The 16,406-nt window shown below is 46.1% G+C and overlaps 1 protein-coding gene across 1 annotated transcript in view; it reads right to left on the reverse strand.

The window, feature by feature from the left end:
* The window catches only part of LOC144484370 (NACHT, LRR and PYD domains-containing protein 3-like), a 57,508-nt gene extending 42,929 nt beyond the window's left edge, over window positions 1–14,579 (reverse strand). The window contains exons 1-3 of the mRNA XM_078202892.1: window positions 14,525–14,579; window positions 14,240–14,406; window positions 12,951–13,055 (exon numbers count right to left, since the gene is read on the reverse strand). Of these exons, the coding sequence (XP_078059018.1) occupies window positions 12,951–13,055; window positions 14,240–14,406; window positions 14,525–14,579 (327 nt within the window). The remainder of the gene's footprint in view (window positions 1–12,950; window positions 13,056–14,239; window positions 14,407–14,524) is intronic.
* Window positions 14,580–16,406: the final 1,827 nt, after the last annotated feature.

The following is a 16,406-nucleotide window of genomic DNA, read 5'->3' on the forward strand; positions in this document are numbered from 1 at the left end:
AGCTCATTTCTAAAATCATTGATGAGACCACATTTAGAATATTGTATCCAGTTGTGGTTCCCTCAGTGCAACAAAATTATTGCAGCTTCTGAAAACAACTGGAATGGTTGAGATGATTGTGTGGTTGGACGAGGACCCATTGTGGAAAGTGGATCTGTCTTCACTGAAAACAAGTTTCAGAGGCGATATGATTACGGATTTCCATTGACTCCAGTTTTGCCGGAAGGTTTTGATGCTAATCGAGTGAAAATGCTGTCTTGATGTGAATGACAGACCCTTTCACCTCTCCCCTGTAATTCTTTTAACCATGTCTGAACCAAAGGAGCTCTGCAGCAGAGTGGTCCTGGCAGAACGCAAACTAAGTATCTGTGAGCAGGTTATTGCTGAGCAAGGACCACTGCAAGAACTGTTGATGATCCCTTCCGTCATTTTGATGACTGTGAATAGATTAATAGAATGGTAATTCCTGGAGTGGGTTTGTCCTGTTTATCATGGACAGGCTGTTGCTGGCAATTTTTCCATATTGTCGGGTAGATGCCAGTGTTGTAGCTGCACTGAACAGCTTGGCTCACAGTGCAGCCTGTGCTGGAGCACAAAGCTTCAGTATCACAGCCAGGATGTTGTCAGTGTTGCTGCACACCAAGCACTAAGTTATTCCTTTAGATCATGTGGAGGGAATTGAATTGGTTTTTCTGTGATGATGGGGATCCCATGAAGAGGCTGAAATGAATAACTCAGTAACATGTCTGACTGAATATTATTGCGAATGCTTCAGCCGTGTCTTTTGCACTCATGAGCTGGACTCTGATGTTTTTGATGTGGAACTTTGCAAAATCCCCTCCACACGTTTGCTGTTTAATTATCCAACATGATATGCCTGGCGTGGCAGGATAGAAAAGCTTTATGCTGTGTCAGTTGTGGCTCAACTTGCCTGTCTATCTATAGCATGGTGAGGGGTTGTAGATTCACCAGGTTGGCACATCATTTTTATGTATCCCTGCTGCTGTTCCTGCAATGCCCTCTGTAGTAATTCAGAAAGAGACAGTTTCCTCTCTCCAGAAACCCTTTAATGGGACTAACAAGAAGAGTTGCATCCATTAGAGTAAACAAGTCTGTAAACCTGGGACCTGCAATAACAGTGTGGCTTAAAGCAAAAGGTTTTAAATTCCAATCGCTATCTTCCCATTGGGCAAGGCTCCCTTTGCTTAATAAGTGACTTTGCACTCCACAAAGCCCCTGGGCAGATCTATCAACAATCCCCCGTGTCCTTCATAACACTCGCCCCACCCCTCTCCCCACCTCGAGTCCGTTTCTCCCCCTCAACCCCCACCATGAGGAGATACTTTCTGTCACTTAGCGTTTGGACTGCTGTGCATTGAAGGCGGGCCTGGGTCAGGCAGTGAAGTGAATGGGGACCTCTGTTTCGAGGGAGCATCGTAGGTTCACTGATGCGGTCTCCTCTTTTGGTTTTTTTGTAGCCTGGACACCCGCTTCCTCAGCTTTCATCTCAGAGTCCATGCCTTCTTTATCTGGAGAGGCTAATGCGGACTCAGCTTCACGTTGAGGGCCAACATTGGAAGCGGCTGTCTCCATGGGAGTGAGACCTGTTCAGAAGTGGACAACCTGCGTCTGAGATGCTCCAGCTGTTTCTTTAATGCTTTACACTTAAGATACAGGCCCCGTTTTCTCCATAACAAGCACAGGGTCCTAGCTGGGACCATCGCTGAAGTTGATTGTGTGAATCAGGTGACCTGTTTCAAATGTTCTTTCTGTCCTTGTAGAATCTTGATTTTTCTTCTGATTTTCTCGGTGGGTCCCCACCCTCCCTGCCAGGTTTGGAAACAGCAGTCTCTGTCTGATATGAAGCTGCCATCCCAGTAACAGTTCCACAGAGGCAACTCCATTTGTTATATGTGGTGCGGTCCTATAGTCAAACAAATATCATGTCAGTTTGCTCTCCATGGTTGCCATCAGTTCTTTTTCTCATGCCATTTCTGAAGGTTTGCACCGCCTGTTCCGCCAATCTGTTTGACGACGGGCTGGTAGGTGCTGAGTCGGGTGATTTGGACACTATTAGAGAGCCGACATTCTGAAAATCACTGCAGGTAATGGCCATAACACTATTGGAAACCAGGGCTTCTGCTGTCCCATGCGTACAACAGCTTTATCGCAATTTATTGATCGCAGCCTGGGATAAGTCGTGGAACTCGTGCAGTACATCTTCAACCATTTGAAGTGTGTATGTACCATGATTAAAAGCATGGAACCCATAAAGGGCCCTGCAAAGTCCACATGTACTTGTACCCATGGCCTGCCACATTATTCCCATGGGTGTGGAGAGGCTGAGGGAGGAAGCTTTTGATTTTCTTAGCACAAGTCACACTGCTTCTCCAAGTCCGTAGTGACTGAGTCGAGGCCGGGCCAGCAGACGTAGCTCCTGGCCAGCATTTTCATCTCTGATACTCCAAGGTGGCCATTATGTAGTTCCACTAATATTGGATGTCATCCTGGGGGCGGAACGACACTCGAGACCCTCAATGATCCCATCCTCAACACTGCTAGTCTTTCTTAGCGAGGTAAGGTTGCATTTCTTCGCAGGGTCATCATTGGAATCCTCCATCTAGGATCAAATGCTGGAGATTGATCTTTCTATGTCCAGGCTCTAATCTGCCTTGCGGAGACTGGCAAACTCTCCAAATGATTTAGTGTCATCACGACCTGATGCAATGCTGGTAAAGGAGACAGGCTTGTGGGCAATGTGAGGCGACTCAGTGTATTGGCAATCTGGATTCCAGACTGGTGCTCTGTATGATATTTGTAGGCGGCCAGTAAAAAGGCCCAACTCTATCTGGATGGAGACAATAACGGGATGCCTTGTCCTGGTTGAAACGTCCCAATATGAATTTGTGGTTGGTAATGATTGTGAAACGTCTACCGTAGACATACTGATGGAACTTTTCCCACACCAAATACACCACCAACCCTTCTTCCTCAATCTGAGAATACCTTCACTCTACATCCAGAAAGATCCTGGATGCAGGCACGGTGGGCTTCTCCGTCCCATCTTTCCAGTGCTGTAAAAGCACCGGCCCATCCCTGTACAGGGAAACGTTGCGTGTCAGCACAAGTTATTTGTCGGCATCAAAATGGGCCAATGAGTTAGATTATAATAGCCAACGTTTGACTTTGGCGAAAGCCTCTGCCTGTGGAGCTTCCCAGGACCATCTCTGTATTTTCATAGTAAGGCGTGCAAGGCAGCCAGCATGGAAGGCAAATTCAGGATAATTTTTCCATAATAAGTAACCAATCCCAGAAAATATTTCAACCCCTGTGGAGTTCTTTGGAGTTGATGCCTCCTTGATTGTTTTTAGCTTATCCTCCACTGGGTCTAACCCGTTGCCATCTATCTGGTAGCCTAAGTAGGTTACTTCGGCTGCTTGGAAGATGCATTTCTCCCTCATCAAGCACACGCCCGTTTTTGAAAAACTCTGCAAGACCTTTTTTAAAGTATGCCAGGTGTCCCTGTTACGAAGCTACTTGGGTTGCCCTTGAAGAATGTTCTCCATGACTCATTGGAAAATGGCACGCTGATGAGATCGAAGGGCAAGCGAGTTTACTTCTATTGTTCCTTGTTCGCATTTATCACATATTTCTAGGAGGACTTATCCAATACAAGCCGAAGATAGACGTGGCACATGTCCAAATTGGTGAACATCTGGCCACCTGTTGAGTTAGCATAGAGATCTTTGATTCTGAACAGGAGTGCTTATCATAAGAACATAAGAAATAGGAGCAGGAGTAGGCCATCTGGCCCTTCGAGCCTGCCCCGCCATTCAACAAGATCATGGCTGATCTGAAGCGAATCAGTTCCACTTACCCGCCTGCTCCCCATATCCCCTAATTCCCTTATTGATCAGAAAACTATCTACCCGTGATTTCAACATATTCAAAGAGGAAGCCTCCATCACTTCAATGGGCAGAGAATTCCAGAGATTCACTACCCTCTGAGAGAAGAAGTTCCCCCTCAACTCTGTTCTGAACCGGCCCCCCCTTATTTTGAGGCTGTGCCCTCTAGTTCTGGTTTCCCTTCTAAGTGGAAAGAATCTCTCCACCTCTACCCTATCCAGCCCCTTCATTATCTTATATGTCTCTATAAGATCACCCCTCATCCTTCTAAACTCCAATGAGTACAGACCCAATCTGTTTAATCTCTCCTCATAAGCTACACCCCTCATCTCCGGTATCAACCTGGTGAACCTTCTCTGCACTCCCTCCAAGGCCAATATATCCTTTCGCAAATAAGGGGACCAAAACTGCACACAGTACTCCAGTTGCGGCCTCAACAGTGCCTTGTACAGTTGCAGCAAGACCTCCCTGCTTTTATATTCTATCCCCCTCGCGATAAAGGCCAATATTCCATTCGCCTTCTTGATCACCTGCTGCACCTGCAGACTGAGTTTTTGCGATTCGTGCACAAGGACCCTCAGGTCCCTCTGCACAGTCGCACGATGTAATTTTTCTCCATTTAAATAATATTCCAATTTACTATTACTTCTTCCAAAGTGGATAACCTCACATTTGCGAACGTTATATTCCATCTGCCAGATCCTCGCCCACTCGCTCAGCCTATCCAAATCTCTCTGCAGACTTTCCGCGTCCTCCACGCAATTCGCTTTCCCACTCACCTTCGTGTCATCAGCAAACTTGAATACCCTACATTCAGTCCCCTCCTCCAGATCATCTATGTAAATGGTAAACAATTGAGGCCCCAGCACCGATCCCTGCGGCACGCCACTGGTCACCAACTGCCAACCAGAAAAGCACCCATTTATCCCAACTCTCTGCTTCCTGTTAGATAGCCAATCCCCAATCCACGCCAACACCTTACCCCTAACTCCGTGTACCCCAATCTTCTGCAGCAACCTTTTGTGAGGCACCTTATCGAACGCCTTCTGGAAATCTAAAAACACCACATCCACCGGTTCCCCTGTCAACCGCACTAGTGACATCTTCATAAAAGTCCAGTAGATTCGTCAAACACGACTTTTCCTTCATGAATCCATGCTGCGTCTGCTTGATCTAACCATTCTTATTCAGGTGCTCTGTTATTTCCTCTTTAATAATGGACTCTAGCATCTTCCCAACTACGGACGTTAAGCTAACCGGCCTGTAGTTACCCGCCTTTTGTCTACTTCCTTTTTTAAACAGCGGCGTAACAGTAGCTGTTTTCCAGTCAGCCGGCACTACCCCAGAGTCCAGCGAATTTTGATAAATTACTACTAACGCATCTGCTATTACCTCAGCCATTTCTTTCAGTACCCTGGGATGCATTCCATCCAGGCCCGGGGACTTGTCTACCTTCAGTCCTATTAGTCTACCAAGCACCACCTCCTTAGTAACAGTAATTGTATTAAGGACCTCCCCTCCCACCAACTCTCGATCTCTAATATTCGGCAAACTATTTGTGTCTTCCACTGTGAAGACCGACACAAAGAACTTATTTAAAGTCTCAGCCATTTCCTCGTTTTTCACTATTAAATCCCCCCTCTCATCTTCCAAGGGTCCAACATTCACTCTAGCCACTCTATTCCTTTATATATACTTGTAAAAACTTTTACTATCATTTTTTATATTTTGAGCTAGTTTAGTTTCATAATCTATTTTTCCTTTCTTAATCGCTTTCTTAGTCGTTCTTTGTTTTTCTTTAAAGCTTTCCCAATCCACTAATTCTCCACTATTTTTGGCCACTCTGTATGCATCTGATTTTATTTTAATACTCTCCTTTATTTCCTTCGTTATCCACGTCCGGTTATCCTTTTTCTTACAGTCTTTCTTTATCACCGGAATATATTTTTGCTGAGTACTTAAAAAAAAAATCTCCTTAAAAATCCTCCACTGTTCCTCAGCTGTCCTACCTACCAGTCTGCTCGCCCAGTCTACATTAGCCAATTCCACCCTCATCCTATCGTACTCCCCTCTGTTCAAGCAGAGGGGAGTATAGAGTTTGAAAAACCAGCTGACTGTTTATAATCCCGATGACAAACTGATTTGCTGGACTTAAAAAACAGCCACTACAGGCACCGCCCATTCTGCAAATTGCACAGGCCTTATTCTATCTACACTTTCAAGACACCCCAGTTCAGTTTCCAATTTCTCCAGCCCGGAGTAAGGAACTGGTCTTGCCCTAGGTTTAGATCGGGGTCGATGTAGATCTTGGCCTTGGCCCCTTTTACTTTTTTCAAGACTTTCTTGGAAACTTCCAGGGCATCGACTGGAATTTGAACAGTCACCCAACGCCTAGCCTAAAGATCTCCAACCGCATCAGACGGATCTTCTGGAGCCAATCTCGTCCCATGAAACTTGATCCTTTTGTGTAAGGCGAGTTGTTTGCTGCCTTGAAGTCACTGAGACCACGGTGGTGATTTTTACTTGTAAAGATTCCCGTGTGCAGGTGGCTAGCCTGGCCTTTGTGTCTTCCAAACTTAGGAGTTGGATGCCAAGTTGGAGGTGTTTGTGTGTCTGTTCTCCTAGAACAGAGACCAGCTAAGGATGTACCAAATGCCCATTATGGGTATCCATTATGATGTCCATCAGTGTCGGGAAATTATTGGAGAGGATTCTTCGAGACAGGATTTATTCCCACTTGGAAATGAGAGAGAGGCAACATGGTTTTATGAAGTGGAGGTCATGTCTCACTAACTTGATCAAGTTTTTCGAGGAAGTGACGAAGATGATTGGTGAGGGTAGGGCAGTGGATGTTGTCTACATGGACTTCAGTCAGGCCTTTGACAAGGTCCCGCATGGCAGACTGGTGCAGACGGTGAAGTCGCATGGGATCAGAGGTGAGCTGGCAAGGTCATAGAAATCATAGAAACCCTACAGTGCAGAAGGAGGCCATTCGGCCCATCGAGTCTGCACCGACCACAATCCCACCCAGGCCCTACCCCCACATATTTACCCGCTAATCCCTCTAACCTACATATCCCAGGACTCTAAGGGGCAATTTTTTTTTTTAACCTGGCCAATCAACCTAACCCGCACATCTTTGGACTGTGGGAGGAAACCGGAGCACCCGGAGGAAACCCACGCAGACACGAGGAGAATGTGCAAACTCCACACAGACAGTGACCCGAGCCGGGAATCGAACCCGGGACCCTGGAGCTGTAAAGCAGCAGTGCTAACCACTGTGCTACCGTGCCGCCCTTGTATCCACCGTACCGTACCGTGCCGGTGGATACAAAACTGGCTCAGTCAAAGAAGACAGAGAGTAGCAGTAGAAGGGTGCGTTTCTGAATGGAGGGCTGTGACCAGTGGCGTTCCTCAAGGATCAGTGCTGGGACCATTGCTGTTTTATATATATATATATAATATATATTACAATGATTTGGAGGAAAATGTAATTGGTTTGATTGGTAAGTTTGCGGACGATACAAAGGTTGGTGGATTTGCAGATAGCGATGAGGACCATCAGAGGATACAGCAGGATATAGATCGGTTGGAGACTTGGGTGAAGAGGTGGCAGAGTTTAATCGGGACAAATGTGAGGTAATGCATTTTGGAGGTCTAATACAGAAAGAAAATATACAGTAAATGGCAGAACCCTTAACAGTATTGATAAACAAAGGGATCTGGGTGTACAGGTACACAGGTCACTGAAAGTGGCAACGCATGTGGAGAAGGTAGTCAAGAAGGCATACGGCATACTTGCCTTCATCGGCCGGAGCACTGAGTTTAAAAATTGGCAAGCCATGTTGCAGCTTTATAGAACATTAGTTAGGCCGTACTTGGAATATAGTGTTCGATTCTGGTCGCCACACTACCAGAAGGATGTGGAGGCTTTGGAGAGGTTACAGAAAAGATTTACCAGGATGTTGCCTGGTATGGAGGGCATTAGCTATGAGGAGAGGTTGGAGAAACTTGGTTTGTTCTCACTACAACGACAGAGGTTGAGGGGCGACCTGATAGAAGTCGACAAGATTATGAGGGGCATGGACAGAGTGGATAGTCAGAAGTTTTTTCCCCAAGGGTGGAAGAGTCAATTACGAGGGGGCACAGGTTTAAGGTGCGAGGGGCAAGGTTTAAAGGAGATGTACGAGGCAGATTTTTTACAGAGAGGGTGGTGGGTGCCTGGAACTCGCTGCCGGGGGACGTAGTGGAAGCAGATACGATAGTGACTTTAAGCATCTTGACAAATACATGAATAGGATGGGAATGGAGGGATATAGTCCCTGGAAGGGTAGGGGGTTTTAGTTAAGTCGGGCAGCATGGTTGCTGCAGGCTTGAAGGGCTGAAGGGCCTGTTCCTGTTTCTTTGTTCTTTGGGGTTAGCCATTTACCAGTAATTCTGTAATTATGAGGGCAGCCTTTGTTGTGGTGATGTGATTCCGTTGTATATCCCTGACTCTGGAAGAAGGAATAGCAGCATGGTACGATCAGGTATTGGCCATGGTTTCTTCACTGGGCAGCACGCATTTTGCCTATTTCTAAAATTTCACCTTGGCTGTGCCCTTTGGCAGTACTTGTAATAATTTATTGTCTGGCATCTGCAACTCTCTGGCCAATGTTCTCTAACACTCTTCAGGTCATTATTGCCTTTCGTTGACTGTTTCATGGTGTTTTAAAGTTCCGATCTCGCAAAGGGGTCCTTTAACACCTGCTTTACACAAGCACTCTCTATTGAAGACTGTTTACACAATGACACACTCCCCAGTTGGATAACTTTGCTGCCTGACGACCCTTGTAGCTCCTGAGCACCTCGTCTGCATTCTCCTGACATGAGGTTCTTGGAACTATTTGTTGTAAATCCAGACTGAGTTATGCCGACAGCTTCTTTTGGCGAGTTAGGTTATTTACGCTGCATACCAATCTATATCGCCACAATTCATCCAGAGGCAGCATGACTTCACAAATGTTCTGCTAATTTTTGTAATCCAGACAAGAATTGGGTGACAGGTTCCCTACAGGTTTCTCAGCCACGTTGAAGTGGTATCTCTGGAGTATAACAGAGGGATTCAGGTCACGGTGGTTTTTCCCCAGGTCTACTAGCTCATCAAAAGTTTAAGTCAGGGACATGCGGCAAGGTCAAACTTTTAAAATCATACTGAATGTCAGGGCCTCGCAAGCTGTCAACAACATTACATTTCTTTTTCATCTCCTTCAATGTTGCTAACATGAAAGTAGAACATAGAACATTACAGCGCAGTCCAGGCCCTTCGGCCCTCGATGTTGCGCCGACCAGTGGAACCAATCTAAAGCCCCTCTAATCTACACTATTCCAATATCATCCATATGTTTATCCAATAACCATTTGAATGCTCTTAATGTTGACGAGTCCACTACTGCTGCAGGCAGGGCATTCCACGCCCTTACTACTCTCGGAGTAAAGAACCTACCTCTAACATCTGTCCTATATCTCTCACCCCTCAATTTAAAGCTATGTCCCCTCATGCTAGCCAACACCATCCGAGGAAAAAGGCTCTCACTATCCACCCTATCTAATCCTCTGATCATCTTGTATGCCTCTATTAAGTCACCTCTTAACCTTCTTCTCTCTAATGAAAACAACCTCAAGCCCCTCAGCCTTTCCTCATACGATTTTCCCACCATACCAGGCAACATCCTGATAAATCTCCTCTGCACCCTTTCCAACACTTCCACATCTTTCCTATAATACGGCAACCAGAACTGTACGCAATACTCCAAATGCGGCCGCACCAGAGTTTTGTACAGTTGCAGCATGACCTCCTGGCTCCGAAACTCAATCCCTCTACCAATAAAAGCTAACACTCCGTACGCCTTCTTAACAACCCTATCAACCTGGGTGCCAACTTTCAGGGATCTATGCACATGGACACCCAGATCCCTTTGTTCATCCACACTACCAAGTATCTTACCATTAGCCCAGTACTCTGTATTCCTGTTACTCCTTCCAAAGTGAATCACCTCACACTTCTCCGCATTAAACTCCATTTGCCACCTCTCAGCCCAGCTCTGCAGCCTATCTATGTCCCTCTGTAACCTGCCACTTCCCTCCGCACTGTCTACAACTCCACCGACTTTAGTGTCATCCGCAAATTTACTAATCCATCCTTCGACGCCCTCATCCAGGTCATTAATAAAAATGACAAACAGCAGTGGCTCCAAAACAGCGGCACACCATGAGTAACTGAACTCCAGGATGAATATTTCCCATCAACCACCACCCTCTGTTTTCTTACAGCTAGCCAATTCCTGATCCAAACCACTAAATCACCCTCAATCCCATGTGTCCGCATTTTCTGCAAAAGCTTACCATGGGGAACCTTATCAAACGCTTTGCTGAAATCCATATACACCACATCAACTGCTTTACCCTCACCCACTTCTTTGGTCACCTTCTCAAAGAACTCAATAAGGTTTGTGAGGCACGACCTACCCTTCACAAAACCGTGCTGACTATCCCTAATCAAATTATTCCTTTCTAGGTGATTATAAATCCTATCTCTTATAATCCTTTCCAATACTTTGCCCACAACAGAAGTAAGGCTTACCGGTCTATAATTACCAGGGTTGTCCCTACTCCCCTTCTTGAACAAGGGGACAACATTTGCTGTCCTCCAGTCTTCTGGCACTGTTCCTGTAGACAATGACGACACAAAGATCAAAGCCAAAGGCTCTGCAATCTCCTCCCTAGCCTCCCAGAGAATCCTAGGATAAATCCCATCCGGCCCAGGGGACTTATCTATTTTTACCCTTTCCAGAATTGCTAACACCTCCTCCTTATGAACATCAATCCCATCCAGTCCAACAGCCTGCATCTCAGTACTCCTCTCGACAACAATGTCCCTCTCCAGTGTGAATACCGACGACAAATATTCATTTAGTGCCTCTCCTAACTCTTCAGACTCCACGCACAACTTCCCACTACTGTCCTTGACTGGCCCTAATCTTACCCTAGTCATTCTTTTACTCCTGACATACCTATAGAAAGCTTTAGGGTTTTCCTTGATCCTACCTGCCAAATACTTCTCATGCCCTCTCCTGGCGCTTCTGAACTCTTTCTTTAGGTCCTTCCTGGCTAACTTGTAACTCTCAAGCGCCCTAACTGAGCCTTCACGTCTCATCTTAACGTAAGTCTCCTTCTTCCTCTTCACAAGAGATTCCACCTCCTTAGTAAACCACGGTTCCCTCACACGTCTGCTTCCTCCCTGCCTGACAGGTAGTCATGCATGCACTCTGTACACTGTTATCATAGGGCTCAGGTTTCCCAAGAAGAAACATATTTGCTTTTCATTACTGAAGAAGCTACTTGACAAATGGCGGTCGTCCACAGAGGGGAAAAAAATGTTTTTTTATTCACTCCTCATCGCCAATGCAGTCAGCCTCCAAATCCACTTTCCCATCACCAGAAACCGTTTACTGAAAACCAAATGGAAGAGCCGCAATCACGACATACAGCAAGCAAGTCTGTATCCCAAGACCAGCAGTCCGATTAAAGCCTCCGCTCAAGCAGGAAGTTTGTACTTCAAAAAGCTGACAGGAGATTTAATGACAATCTCCCATGTCCTTTATGGCCGTCATAACACTCGTCTACACAACTCATTGAACCAGAGCTAGGCCTCTGGTTTGATTATAATGGTGGAGTGATGGATAAGCAATGCTGCACCTGATAAATCTATCACATTTCACGAGGGCAGAGCATCGCACAACACCACACCCACTCCTCAGTTTAAAGAGCTACTTCATCTCCAACACAGGCTGTGCGCTGAGTCTTACCAACACTGTCATGAACAAGTGAATCTGCCACAAGTTCAGCCTGGAAAGTTCAGTCAGTAATCGTGCTGCCAAGACAATCCTGATTGGGAAAATTTGCCTCTTTTCCTAGACTATTTCAGAGGGCAGTGAGTAGTCAACCACATTTCTGTGTGATTGGATCCACATACAGGCCAGCTTGAGTCAGGACAGCAGGTTTCCTCAGCTAAAGTCACAGGTAAGATGCCTGAAGATTGAAGGGTGGCAAATGTTGTGCGTTTGTTTAAGAAGGGTTGCAGGGAAAAGCCTGAGAACTACAGGCCAGTGAGCCTCACATCTGTAGTGGGTAAATTGTTAGAAGGTATTTTGAGAGACAGGATCTACAGGCATTTAGAGATGCAATGACTGACGGGGACAGTCAGCGTGGTTTTGTGAGTGGAAAATCAGGTCTCTCAAATTTGATTGAGTTTTTTGAAGGGGTAACCAAGAAGGTAGATGAGGGGAGTGCAGTTGATGTTGTCGATATGGACTTTAGCAAGGTCTTTGACAAGGTACCACATGGTAGGTTGTTGCATAGGGTTAAATCTCACGGGATCCAGGGTGAGGTAGCCAAATGGAGACACAATTGGCTTCATGACAGAAGACAGAGGGTGGTTGTATAGGGTTGTTTTTCAAACTGGAAGCCTGTGACTAGTGATGTGCCTCAGGGATCCGTGCTGGGTCTACTGTTATTTGTCATTCATATTAATGATTTGAATGAGAATTTAATAGGCATGGTTAGTAAGTTTACAGATGACACCAAGATTGGTGGCATAGCGGACAGTGAAGACAGTTATCTGGCATTGCAATGGGATCTTGATCAATTGGACCAGTGGACTGACGAATGGCAGATGGAGTTTAATTTAAATAAATGCGAGGTGTTGCATTTTGGTGGATCGAACCAGGGCAGGACTTACTCAGTTAATCGTAGGGCGTTGGTGAGAGTTACAGAACAAAGAGATCTAGGGGCACAAGTTCATAGCTCCTTGAAAAAGTGGACAGAGTGGTGAAGGCGGCATTCGGCATGCTTGGTTTCATTAGTCAGAACATTGAATACAGGAGTCGGGATGTCTTCAAGTTGTACAAGACATTGGTACGGCCACATTTGGAATACTGTGTACAGTTCTAGTCACCCTATTATAGAAAGTATATTAAACTAGAAAGAGTGCAGAAAAGATTTACTAGGATGCTACCGGGACTTGATGGTTTGAGTTGTAAGGAGAGGCTGGATAGACTGGGACTTTTTTCTCTGGAGCGTAGAAGGCTGAGGGGTGATCTTATAGAGGTCTATAAAATAGAGGTGCACAGATCAGCAAGATCGCCAATATCTTTTCCCAAAGATAGAGGAGACTAAACTAGAGTGCATAGCTTTAAGGTGAGACGGAAGAGATACAAAAGGGTCCAGAGGGGCAATTTTTTCACACAGAGGGTGTTAAGTTTCCGGGACAAGCTGCCAGAGGTAGTAGTAGAGGCAGGTACAATTTTGTCTTTTAAAAAGCATTTAGAGAGTTACATGAGATGGGTATAGAGGGATATGGGACAAAAAGGCACAATTGGGACTAGCTTAGGGGTTAAAAAATGGGACTGCATGGACAAGTTGGGCAGAAGGGCCTGTTTGCATGCTGTAAATCTCTATGACTCTATAAAGGGCCTGAGTGAAACAAATTGGTTTTGACGAAATATACAAACTGCCAGTGAGATCAAAGCATGTTTCATGGTGTTTTAAAGCTCCGATCTCGCAAGGGCGCCTTTAACACTGGTTTACGCAAGCACCTGAGTGGACCCAGTAATATCCCAATAAACTGCGTGGTGAGTGCAGCCAAGCTGCTGTCCCCGTGCGTGGTGAGTGCAGCCAAGCTGCTGTCCCCGTGCGTGGTGAGTGCAGCCAAGCTGCTGCCCCCGTGCGTGGTGAGTGCAGCCAAGCTGCTGTCCCCGTGCGTGGTGAGTGCAGCCGAGCTGCTGTCCCCGTGCGTGGTGAGTACAGCCAAGCTGCTGTCCCCGTGCGTGGTGAGTACAGCCAAGCTGCTGTCCCCGTGCGTGGTGAGTACAGCCAAGCTGCTGTCCCCGTGCGTGGTGAGTGCAGCCAAGCTGCTGTCCCCGTGCGTGGTGAGTACAGCCAAGCTGCTGTCCCCGTGCGTGGTGAGTGCAGCCAAGCTGCTGTCCCCGTGCGTGGTGAGTACAGCCAAGCTGCTGTCCCCGTGCGTGGTGAGTGCAGCCAAGCTGCTGTCCCCGTGCGTGGTGAGTACAGTCGAGCTGTGAAGTTTCCCTCTCCTCATACCTGGGTCTGGTGTAGACTTAAAGACAGGAATATTATTGGTCAATAACTCCATTATCAGTGCAGGGTGTGATTCCTTGTCTGCTGGAAGATTATCTGGACAGAACCTGCTCTTTTACCATCATTTGTCAATATATCCGGAAAGTTGTGTACTGATAGGAATAATGCAAACTAATTCTGTATTCCTCCCACTTACCCCATGTTCTTGTCCAGTGAAAATCCTCTCGTATGTTAACGTTAAGCTGACTCCATCCACTCCCCCTTCCATCGCCTGCTCTAGTCGGTCCCGGTAGAATTTTGTCAATTGGAACAACTGGTAATCATCACAGTTTGTCAGGAACTGAGGGATTGTGGAGTTTGGATCTGTAAACACAAATGGAGAAAAATAAACACATTTCTGTCAATGAATTCCTATTCATGTTGTTACACTTCCCTTTACAGAGAGCAACTAAAGCCTCCTGTGAGCCACATTATCAAACACCTTCTGGGAACACAGAAACATTCAGTGAAAGCATATTTGACCTGACAACAATCATCTTTGCCCCAAATCCATACCCACCCTTGGTTAACAAGAGTCCATCAATTTCAAATATAAAATCAACATTTTTTAAATTGCTCACTGGGTGTGAGGGTTCCAGGCAAGGCCGGAATTTGTTGTCTATCCTTAATTGTTTTTGGAAAGCTGGTGAGACACCGTCTTGAACTGCTGCAATTTACATGCTGTATATATACACAGTACTGCTGGGAAGGGAATATCAAGACTTCTATACAGGAAAAGTGAAGCAGCAGCAATATTGTTCCAAGTAAGAAACAAATTAAAACATGCTACCGTGCAAAGGGACCTGGGGGTCCTTGTGCATGAGACGCAAAAGCCCAGTCTGCAGGTACAAAAGGTGATCATGAAGGCAAATGGGATGTTGGCCTATATTGCGAAGGGGATAGAATATAAAAGCAGGGATGTCTTGATGCACCTGTACAGGGCATTGGTGAGGCCGCAGCTGGAATACTGTGTGCAGTATTGGTCCCCTTATATGAGGAAGGATATATTGGCATTGGAGGGAGTGCAGAGAAGGTTCACCAGGTTGATACCGGAGATGAGGGGTTTGGATTATGAGGAGAGGCTGAGGAGATTGGGTTTGTACTCGTTGGAGTTTAGAAGGATGAGGGGGGATCTTATGGAGACTTATAAGATAATGCGGGGGCTGGATAGGGTGGAGGCGGAGAGATTCTTTCCACTTAGTAAGGAAGTTAAAACTAGAGGACACAGCCTCAAAATAAAGGGGGGTCGGTTTAAGACAGAGTTGAGGAGGAACTTCTTCTCCCAGAGGGTGGTGAATCTCTGGAATTCTCTGCCCACTGAGGTGGTGGAGGCTACCTCGCTGAATATGTTTAAAGCGCGGATGGATGGATTCCTGATCGGTAAGGGAATTAAGGGTTATGGGGATCAGGCGGGTAAGTGGTACTGATCCACGTCAGATCAGCCATGATCTTATTGAATGGTGGGGCAGGCTCGAGGGGCTAGATGGCCTACTCCTGCTCCTATTTCTTATGTTCTTATGTTCTTAAGAATGGTGTGTGGATTAAAGGGCAACTTCCAGATGATGGTATCCCAATATATCTGCTGCCCTTGTTCTTCTAGGGTGGCAGAGGTCTCGGGCTTGGAAAGTGTTGTTGAAGGAGCCTTGGTGAGGGGATGAAATGCACCCTGTAAATGATGCATATTGCTATCACTTGCATCGGTGGCAAAGAGAATGAGGTGATGGATGGGTGGTGTCAATCAATTGAGTCACTTTATCCTGGTGATGTTGAGCTTTGAGTGTTCATGGAGCCACAGTAAACAAATTGCAAATTTTCCAGTTGTGCCTTGTACATTGTAGACTTTGGTGAGACAGGAGATGACTTACTCTCCAAAGAATGCTCCACATCTGACTGCTCCTATATTTACATGGCTAATCCAGTTCAGTTTCAAGTCAAAGTCACGGTGACCAACCCTGAGGTAAGGAAATACCTCTGGCATTGGAATGGGCAGGGGAGCGGCTACCAAACCTGTAATTGCTGGGGCAGGTTGCTTCTTGATGGGTCAGAGCCAGAAAGGCTGTGCCTGTGCGAATACACACAGCGCATGTCCAGAATTGGAAACACAAAATTACAGGACAAAGAGCATCCTGGCAGGAGACAACCCAGAGATACAGGGCTCAAAAATAGGACAGTGCAGAAAATCTGGATGTTTGATTACCCTGGTCACGGCGTGTAGGAAGGGACTAAAGAAGGAAATTAGGAGAGCCAGAAGGGGTCACGAGAAGGCCTTGGCAGGTAGGATTAAGGAAAACCCTAAGGCGTTCTATAAATATGTGAAGAGTAAA

This window comes from Mustelus asterias, unplaced genomic scaffold, assembly GCF_964213995.1.
Source record: "Mustelus asterias unplaced genomic scaffold, sMusAst1.hap1.1 HAP1_SCAFFOLD_102, whole genome shotgun sequence".
Classification (NCBI taxonomy): Eukaryota; Metazoa; Chordata; class Chondrichthyes; order Carcharhiniformes; family Triakidae; genus Mustelus; species Mustelus asterias.